The sequence below is a fragment of the Notolabrus celidotus genome, chromosome 13 (genome assembly GCF_009762535.1).
Source record: "Notolabrus celidotus isolate fNotCel1 chromosome 13, fNotCel1.pri, whole genome shotgun sequence".
Lineage (NCBI taxonomy): Eukaryota > Metazoa > Chordata > Actinopteri > Labriformes > Labridae > Notolabrus > Notolabrus celidotus.
In genome coordinates, this window is record NC_048284.1 from 15,827,351 (window position 1) to 15,837,877 (window position 10,527).

The window sequence follows — 10,527 nt, forward strand, 5'->3', positions numbered from 1 at the left end:
TGATTCAAATACTAAATAAAAGTAAGAATGGTTTTGTAACTAAATAAATGCACAAAATAAGGCAATTATAAGGCTTCTCATAAAAACACTTACGTAAAAGGGTTTTCAACACAAACTATTATTTTTGCAAAGTTAAAGTAAAATATATGGCTACAAACAATCCTAAATTAAGAGCCGTTTGGGAGTCAAAACAGCTGGCTCTTCTTTGGGAGCAGAGTCAAAAGAGTCGGCTCTCTGTAAAGAGCCGAACTTCCCATCACTCAAGCACATGCTTACTAGCATTTGCACTCTAAGATGCCCTTGGAACTATTTGTATTGTAAAACTTATCAATCTAAATACTTCAGACCTGTACCATAGTGATAAACAGATAACACTTCAATTTGAATCAAGTAAATACCACTTGTATACTTTAAAACAGAGGGTCATTTCATTCCTTGTGGACTTAACATGACAACATTTATACTTTTCAAGTAATTGATCTTAAACGCTTTCAGAAAATTAACAGTAGCAGGACTTACATATCCCTTCGAGCCACCAAATGGTATCATAACAATAGTGTATATGCTGTTTTGTAATGACACAGAAGAAATGTATTCAAATTATTTCACGGGCCCCCACGCTATGGTTCGCGGACCCCCAGGGGTCCCAGGACCCCACTTTGAGAACAACTGATTTAAGACATTATATCACCTCCCTATGGAAGATAGTCAGGTAGAAGATATTAATCTCTTCTTTTTCTCTTTAAACCACAGGATCCTTATAAGTAACTGCTCCCAAAATTATTCAAACAGTCAGAAGAAAAATCATGCAATCTGTGAAGATCAGATTTAAGAAAACACATTCTGTCACCAGCGGGATAAACAGGTAAATCAAGGAAAATATGCAACACATACTGAAAACAATTTTCAATTTAATAAAATCTGACCACACGTGTCATTTAAATACAAGCGAACCAAGCAACAATCATTGGTTATTTTGTACATATAAACAACTTAAGCATCCGCTCAAGGAAAAAAACAAATTGCAAGTTTGAATCTTACATGTTTTACACAGAAAGAAAACAACATTGAAACTGTAACATGAAAAAATAAAAAAGTGATGAAGCTTTAAATTTAAATGAAGTTCATAACTTGACTCTGAGATGTTGGGGAACTAATCCAATGCATACAAACATTTCCTTCCTGTAAACCATGTTGATTTCATTTGTAGCTAAATAAATGTGGGCTCTTCAGTTTAACTGACAGTTTTTGAGTAAAACGAGAATATTTTTCAGCGACACGCAACCTTGTTTTTTAACAAGAGATTCTGCACAGCACCAGCAAATTGTGTAGGAGGATTTTGAAAAATCTATGACCCAATTCAAATTAAAAAGCAGCGTCTCAGGATGTAAAATACACTGCATTAAATATTCAAAATGAAGGTTTGTCTCTCCTTTTAGAGCTCAGGTTCATGCACAGCGAGTTCTTTGAGGCTTTTTGTCTGAGCAGTCATGTTAAAAAATACACAAAATAATAAAAAAAATACATGTTATCTCAAACAGGAGCACAGATCATCTGAATGAAGAGTTCATTCCAGAGGCTTCCTCGTGAAATACATGGAGATTTTCTTCATGGCCTGTGGGGAGTGGATGGTCTGGAAAACAACAAGACAAAAAGGTTAAATGTGATACCACAATACTTATTTGAATAGCTTAAAAACACATCAATGCATGTATGTATTCACACTGATAAAGACCTTATAGATAGACCTTACTCAAGTCTGTCTTTCTACTGAAATGCATACCCTCATACAGATAAAAAAAAGACGGGAAACAGCTCGCCTCATGCTGTCAGTGCAAATGTTAATAACGCGGATGATGATGTGTTTACTAGTACATACATTCTTTAGTCCACTGTCTTTATTTATAGAGACATGACTGTTTGCTGATACAGCTCCCTAGTTGTAAAGAAATGTACATTATCATTTATCTAAACGCTATTTACCACTGACCGGTGCAGAGGTAGTATCTGTCTGTTAGAGATTGCACAGTATAGACGCTAACAGGAAGGAAACTTAGGATGGAGCGATAGAGAGAGGAATGACGCTCAGTCAAACCAGGAACTGTGCATTAACGCAGCATAAGCAGTCACTACCAGCTGCTTTGTAGTTGCCACTTAGAAATAAAGGACACATTGATTCTATATCTAACTGTTGGCAAAAAAAGAAAAATAATCCAATGGGAAAAAAAAGCTTCAGCCAAAATGACTTTATTTTTCCTCTCTCACTTATCTGACAGCTGTATGAGGGTGAAAGGAAAAGGCTCTCAGAGAGTACACTGCATTGAAACCGATGATAGACTACAGCTGCACTCACCGGTGAGGCTGGTGTCTTGCCTTCTTGCTTCTTGGATGCACTAGGGCTTCTGGGAGTACCAGGACTTCCTTGACCTTTCCTCATTTTCTGGCCCATCACTGACAACCAGTCGACCACTTTTGGGGAGAAATTCTCCTTTTCGCTCTGACTCGGCGATGCTTGCGTGTTCTCCTCTGTCTGACAGTCTGTTTGTACTTGGCTCTCTTGAGCCGGGCAGCAGATTCCAGACAGGACCCGGCTTCTCTTGGCCGCTGGGTAGAGTTCAGAAACACAGTCACAGTTTTCTGCCGACTCACAGCTTGTAGGTGAACTGTCCCCGGTTTCCAGCCTGCGTTTGGCGCGTCGTTCCGTGGGTGAGGCGCTGCTGGCGGGGCTTTGGGGACATGGATTCAGCACCTTGCGTAACAGAGGGCTGACTTGGACGGGAGATCCGTGGCTCGGGGACAACCACTGTTTGATGGAAGGCGGGGTTCTCTGGCGAGCGGCTGCAGCTTTGGCATCCTGAGAGGGTAGAGGTGAGGTGGTGATGGAGGGAAGAGGCAGGGCAGCTCCACTGGGAGCACAGGCAGCTAGCTGGGGTGAAGCCAGTCCACCTAGACTCTCTGTCCTCTGGGTTTTTGCAGGAGTTGACGCAGGTTTGATTTCAGGCGCTAAAGAAAAGCAGAAGTTCTTGTCATTACATGCAAACTTGATATTTTTTTAGTTATAGCAAAACACAACCATATTTCTCTTGCCAATCTAAAAAAGCAATGTGAAGTTTACAGACTAAAAATGCTACTTTTACAAGGCTGTTAATGAAGGTTGTAATACTTACTTGAGGGAGTTTTATGACGCGCCCAGCCCACTAGATTCGCCTCTCCCACTGAAGACTGTGCTCCATCCATTTCCCTGTGAAGCCTCCATATCCGAACAGTGTGATCATCAGAGCAGGAAGCAATCTGCCAACAGAGCAGCATAGATTATACATGGCCTAAATCAATCCTCCCAGCCTGTTCAAACAGCTCAGCTTCACAGCAGGTCAGTGCGGAAAAACTCCAAATCGATCGTGGGATTGAGATTACCAAAACTGAAACTGCTTATTTTTAAAAAGCTCTCCAAAATGTAGCCACACACATAAGGCCTGTTTGTCTCCTCACCTTAGTAAAATCAGTGGGGCACCATGAAACACACGTCACTTCCTCACTGTGGCCTTGGAGCGTCATGACAGGATGTGTGGGGTCAGAGATCTGAAATTGAAAAGATGGAAAATGCTCAAACACAGTCCTAATACCATCGTAGACACAAAACACTGTCCTGTATCAGTGCAGCAAATTAAATTCTCTAAATATGCACCGTACCTTCCAGATGTACGTGTGGTTGTCACTTGAGCCACTGGCCAAGAACTGGTCATCTGGGCTTATAGAGGACTTGATATAAAAAGAGGAGTTCTGGTGGCCACTGAAAGCTGCAACTGCGGAGATAATGGAACAATGTATTCATTAAATCACTCTGAAGGCATCCCAGCTTTAAAAACAGCAGAAGAGACATGAGCCTTAATGAGAAGTCTCACATTTCAAAAAATGACCAGAAACTGTCCTTCAGATCTTTTGCATGAAAGGATCTTGACTCTGTGCTTACTAGCAATCCACACCCCACAGGCCCTCACATTTTCAATGTCTTTAACAAAAAACCTGAATAGTGTCATCACCAAGGTTATGCATACACTTCCTCTTTGAAACAGTGCTTTCTTTCTCAACTCTCCTTCTTGTACAACCTTAAGCAAAGGACTTCAGTTTGCAGCCCCATCTAGTGATAAGGAATGGCAGTAATCTCATGACAGGCTGGAGGATGTAAAGCCAAAGAGGAATCCTTCTTTACCTGGAGTTGTTTTTATCCCACTGACATTGAACATGTAGATACTGTCATCAGTGCAGTTACACATAACATTGGATCTTGTGGAGTCCAGAGTGAGTCCTGAATAACCTGAAAAACATTAAAAAAAAAAACAACCTTCAGATTTTTGTAGTTATCAGGGCCCAGTTGTTCAGAAAGTTCAAAATGATCTAGATTCTGAAATTACCTTTTTTTATATTCAGAATCATCATGTAATCTATCTCAATTGTTTCCTAGACTTGAAAAAAAACAGGACTGGATCAACCATATCTAGATACAGACTTTTAGAGATGGCCAACTCTGAATTACTAGTGTTCTAAATGAGTATTGGCAGTACCTACTTTGTCCACATGTGCCCATAAAAAATTAAAGTTCCTCACAGTTGCTTTTAATTAAACATTTTACACTAATAATTAAAGCAGTTTGGTTATTTTTGAGGGGAACAACATTGAAGAAACAGTTGTACAACCTTAATATGTCCTGTATCTATAATGTCACAACAGCGATGTAGTTTTCAAGTGTAAAATAAATTAGAAAAATTCCTTAAAGCTCCTGTGAGGAATTTTCATCTGGTCATGGAAACACACTAAACTAAAACTGTTGCCTCTGTATGGGCTACAAAAGCAAAACAAAATAATCAGCAACAAGATTCATAACTTTCATAAAGTCATTACAATGCCTGAAACTGTTCCCACAGGGTAGGTGTCAGACAGTTACGCTACTTTCGATGGTACATTAAGTTTCAACATTTTCCACATCAAAAATGTATTTATAAAAAAAAGCAGGATTACTTTTAGTTTAATCATTAAACACTACTTCCAGATGTATAGGGCAAGATCAACAAAGACATAAGAGCTACAGCTTTGTACACAAGGGGCGCCAAAATTGCAAACCAAAAGTTCTTCACAGGAGCTTTAAGTATCTACATTAATGTTAAAATGTTGTATCAATAGACCTACTAATAACTTTTATTATATTTTAATATAAAATCCATAACAATAATCCAACTGGGTTCAGAATAATCCTGATTACTTTGGATCAAAGTTATCCCAATCCTACAGAATAGATTTGATCAACACACACTTGAGGTTTATTCCTGATACAAAACAAGACCAGATTACCTTGTTCAATTTGATTTCATATCTATTTTTTCTTTCTATGGTGTAACTCAGTCTCTAGATCTGATGCCTTTTATTAGATTACTTTTGAACAGCTGGGATGAGGATATTGTGGGTTATCATGATTTCTAATATTGTGTAAAACTCACCAAGTCGCATGCGCATGCAAGAGCCCGGGTAAGGGTACGTCTGCAGGGGAACAGGATCTTGACGTTGCGCTGTGTAGTTCTTCCTCAGATCCCACATCTTGATCACTCTGGTAGAATTTAAAAAAGGGAAATAAATAACCAATGCATGTCTGTTTTCTTTACCATTTATTGAACAAAGCATGTTTGTCACAGCGGTTTCTTACCCATCGACTGCCCCGGAAGAGATGAGGGTGTGCTGATCCCGAAACAAAACCACTGTGACGCTCTGCTGAGAGTCCTGCAAGAGAGCCGAGAAGCTCAAAGATTAGCTTCCTTTCTGCGCATGACATTCGTCATTTCACCAAAGAGGGTCACGTTTGTGAAGAAACTCACCACACTGGGGGCCATGCCACGTGTGCTGCCTCGTCTCTTCTTGGTTTTGGTGAGGGGGTTTGCCTCGGCTTTGTTGTGAGCACCACTGATCTGTTTCACCTGTCTATAGAAACCATCTGAGAGGAAAACATAAAGACGATCACACACTCTGCAGAACACAAGACGACAACACTACTCATCTTTAGTATTAGCATTTAACATTCTAATTCTTACCTTTCTTGCTGCACCTTGTGTCCCAGACCATAATATTTCCATCTCTGGCCCCTGTGCAGAACACAGCTGCAAAACAGAAGGCAAAGATTTAATAATCTGATTAAATAGAGAGTCAGTGAAACAAAAATATTAAATCTGAATAACAGATGCTGCTTTTTTTTTAAACTTCCTTATCATTATATACATCCAAATCTTTTTTTTTTTTAATTAGACCTTTTTTTATTTCCCAACATTCATTAATGCCATACCAATAATATGACATCGCATCAAAGTCTAAACTCTCAACAAGGTGTTGTTTTATGTCTTTTTGAGAAAACAAAGAACAAATTGTCCCCTTCAAATTTTCTTTTTTTGCCTCTATAGTTTACCTTTCTCCTGCGGTGCAAATGCAACAGACTTTAAGCTGCATAAGTGACCCTTGAAGCTGCCTAACAGCTCCTCAGATCTAACATCCCACAGCCTGGCCGTCTGATCACCTGCAGCAGTCACCTGTGGATGACACATTACCAACATGTAGGCATTAAAAGTTGAATATGTGCTCCAAATACATCTATATGAAAAATTAGATAGGAACAATTATAGTAGATGTGGACTTATTCAGTAAGACATGTCATTTTAAAAGCTACACATTCATTTTTAAAACAGTAGTTCCTGACTGAGCATCATAATTCATTATATATAAACAACATGGAATGATTTTTACTTACTAGTTGTGGCTCCCCAGGTACCCAGGCTATGTCAAACACAGCATTCTCATGAGCCAGCCATTCTGCAAAGACATCACACGCCAATAGTTGATGCTGATATTTCCTTATAATACACATTTCTGTATGACACAAATGATTCCCTACACTTACCATTACGAAGTGCGTTTTCTCTGCGCTCCGTGTTGTAGATCCTAACAATGCCCTCTTCATTAGCAGCTGCCACGACATTCTGCAGGTTACCAGCTGTACAGGTGAGGGAGAGAGAGGGCGTGCCAGTTAGATGATTATATAGTGATACACTCTGTTTTACATCATCCGAATATGTCATGTAGTAACAAGTGATTATTTACCAGAGGAGAAAGCCAATCCGAACGGAGGAACGGAGTCTCCCATGTTTCCATAGGAGATGTGTTCATCATGTCGAACACACTGGTAGCCTTCAAGCAGAGAACTCAGAGGGTACCTGTACCTATCTGCAGGGAGGGCTGACCAGAGACAACAATACAATTAGTCCCATGATGCATTACGATCAGCCTCATTTCAATCATCTTGATAATTGGCATCATATCAAACAATTTAAATCATATCATGTTACACTTTGATCACCTTTATTTTAAATGAATCGCCCACTAACTAAATACGTATTACCACAAATAATTTGAATATGATTTTATCATCTTAGGAAATAAGGTTTAGTCAATTCATTACAACAGATCTCAGCATTATCGACAGGGGCGTCGTAGTGGGGGGAAAAGTGGGACTGACTACCCAGGGCCCAAGTGGGAACCTTGAATCTGATTGAAAGTAAACTGTAGGTTTTTAGAGTTTCATTTTACTTCATGAGGTTAGATTATACCAAATAAGGCCCCCTTGTTGTTATTCAACAAGTCACTTGGCTTCAAATAACAATCTGAAGGTCAATATTGTGCAATTACAGTTGTAAAAAAAATAAATATATATATATTGATATATATATATATATATATATATATATATATATATTGATATGTAGATTAGATTGCTTTATCTGAGTGCGTCATCCAAATGTCTCCAGTCTTTGGACACTGTTTTTCATTTGGCACTGAGATTTCTCACTGGCTGTAGTCGTCTCACTCACCATTGTGATTTGTATGTGAAATCAAATTTGCCTTCTCTGAGTGCACGCAGATACAAACACTGGCTGACCCTAATTAATAAGGCTCTTTTAGGCTTGATTCCTCACTATTTTTTGCAGAGAAGAATCAGTTCCTATACCTTGCGTTCCTACACTACTCTTGTTTTATCTGTTCCTCGGGTAAGGACTGAATTTGGAAAAGAGCTTTCAGCTTTGCTGCCCCCATGGCATGGAATGCTCTACAGACTCTGAACTTATTACACTTGGAGCCTTCCATTCTATCCTGAGGGACAGACAGCGTGAGAGCATTGAACAGTCCCTTTGTTTTAAACCTTAAATTATTGTTTGTTGTTTTGTTACAGCCTCCACACCTCTTATTCCTATTGTAAAACACTATGCATCTATAAATTGTATGTTTTAATTTGTACTGTCATTTTCGTGTAACTGTTTTTATGACGTGCTGCTGACCTCTTGGCCAGGTCACCCTCGTGAAATAGATCCTGATCTCAATGTTTTTTTACCTGGTTAAATAAAGGTTAATAATAAAAAATAATAAAGATTTGAGTCAGTTAACCAGGATATTCTAAGCATATATTTATGTTTAATGCAAATAAACCAGTATTATAGCAGCAATGTGATATTTTGTAGGGCTGGCTGTGGAGATGGGGCCCACTGAGATATTTTCCGGGGGGGGGGGGGATTCCTGGTGACGCTTCTGGTTAAAACGTTGTTGTATCGATATGTTGAAGTTGATGTCCGCCTTATCGATCAACCTTGAACTATCCCCCCTTATACATTCATAAATGGCATTGTTGATGCGTTGAATTGAGTGTACGATATGACTGTGCTGTATGTTTTTATTGTTGCAGACATAAGATAACGTTTCATAACGTAAGCTAACGTCTGTTTGAGCTAATTTGACATGTTAAATCATATAACTTCTAAATCACTTCACAGTACGACCAATGTTCCTGTAGCATGAAACAGAAAAGTTATCCAATGCCTTGACCCTTGCTGTTACAAGCTACCTGAAAGTAGCTCCACATGTAGCACAATAAAAACCATAGGGATCACCCTGTAACCCAAAAAGCCCTCCAACTAAATCCATTATCTTACCATTCTGCCTCCTCGATCCCACTCCTCTGTCAATGATCGATCGGAAAAGCATCTCTACACTGCTGCAGAGGACGATCTGAGATACTTTTGAATCCCGCGGAGAAGTTTTGCAGATCGTTAGCCTGCTGTAATCTTATTTTCCGTGTTTCTGTATCTTGTCCTTCCCGCGAACAGCTCCTCTGAACACAGGGACCGAATCCCCCGCTAAACCTACGTCACGCGCTCCCATTGGTGGAGACAGCCGCTTCCCTTCAAGCCCCGCCCCCATATCCGGTTTATTTCAAAACAAAGGAAACAGATCAGATAGTTCTGCAAGTACAACCTACTCCCAGCCAAGGGTAATCTAATGGAGAACTCTTATTTTAAATATTATATTGTCATGGCATGGTCATGTTGATCCAACAAACAACTTGTTATTTTTTTCAATAGCTAGTTGTATCAATGTTCAATTCTTTACTAAGGCAAAATTTTCTAAACAACGCTTGTGAAAAAAACAAATGTATAATTAAAGAAACTGATAACAGGCCTTTCCTATTACCTGAAGTTACTTGGTTACTTATTTCTCAACTTATTTTTCTCGTTATCCTGAGAAAACAAAGCTTGTTATTTTGAGATAACGAGAAAAATAAGTTGTTGTCTTGAGAAAATAGAAAAAATCAAATGTCTTTTTAGGGCTTCTGTATTTACCAAAACTTTCTTCAGCAATACATTTTGAGTACTTTTTTGTTATAAAAACCCCAAAGCATCATAAATTATTCAGAACAAAATTATGTATATTCAAGATTCAAGAAAGCTTTATTGCCAACTGAGCTCGCACATGCAAGGAATTTGATAGGGTAAATGGAACACTGGTACTTAACAACAAGACAGTAAGGACACAACAAGACAGTAAGGACACAACAAGACAGTAAGGACACAAGACAGTAAGGACACAACAAGACAGTAAGGACACAACAATACAGTAAGGACACAACAATACAGTAAGGGCACAACAAGACAGTAAGAGCACAACAAGACAGTAAGGACACAACGAGATAGTAAGGGCAATAAATATATAAACCTAAACACAAATCCAAAAATTCTAAATAAACATAAAAATACTATATGTACAAAGAAAGGTAAAGTACTTTTAAAGACATGAAATAAGTTAAAATTGGCCTAAGCCAGAGTGCACATGTAGTAGATGAATATAATAACAATATATGTTATGGAATAATTTACAATATTGCACATGGTTATTGAGGTATTGCACCGGAAATCAAAGTATTGCACATGTATAGTTTTAATTCGATCTTCATGGAGTGAATCTCTGAACAATTATAGCATTACTGCATTATTAAAATCCTAAAAGTTCATATGAGTTTGTAATCGTAGTGAAACAGACTTAAAATAGCAATGACCCTTTCTGACCTTAAAAGAAGCTAAACAAGACCATTAGTGACGGATATGGTAGTTATTACCTTTAATTATTCTATTCTAACTGTCTCTTTCTGAAAACTGCTGTAACCAAAAA

At 38.6% G+C, this 10,527-nt stretch overlaps 1 protein-coding gene across 1 annotated transcript; it reads right to left on the reverse strand.

The window, feature by feature from the left end:
* Positions 1-1,244: 1,244 nt before the first annotated feature.
* Positions 1,245-9,226, reverse strand: dtl (denticleless E3 ubiquitin protein ligase homolog (Drosophila)). The gene is made up of 15 exons (XM_034700023.1): positions 9,015-9,226; positions 7,135-7,269; positions 6,935-7,027; positions 6,785-6,846; positions 6,446-6,566; positions 6,078-6,143; positions 5,865-5,980; positions 5,696-5,769; positions 5,493-5,599; positions 4,211-4,315; positions 3,691-3,803; positions 3,490-3,579; positions 3,168-3,291; positions 2,354-3,003; positions 1,245-1,633 (listed from the first exon to the last, which is right to left on the reverse strand). Exons 1-15 carry the CDS (start codon positions 9,064-9,066, stop codon positions 1,568-1,570), a joined length of 1,974 nt encoding a protein of 657 aa, XP_034555914.1. The 5' UTR covers positions 9,067-9,226; the 3' UTR covers positions 1,245-1,567.
* Positions 9,227-10,527: the final 1,301 nt, after the last annotated feature.

Excerpts from the sequence above, each read along its gene's own strand:
- dtl (XM_034700023.1), bottom strand. The coding sequence starts at position 9,066 with ATGCTTTTCCGATCGATCATTGACAGAGGAGTGGGATCGAGGAGGCAG. Across the intron at positions 5,600-5,695 it reads TCTTCCGGGGCAGTCGATGG|AGTGATCAAGATGTGGGATC; the intron begins GTAAGAAACCGC and ends AAATTCTACCAG. Across the intron at positions 3,004-3,167 it reads GCGTCATAAAACTCCCTCAA|CGCCTGAAATCAAACCTGCG; the intron begins GTAAGTATTACA and ends GCTTTTCTTTAG.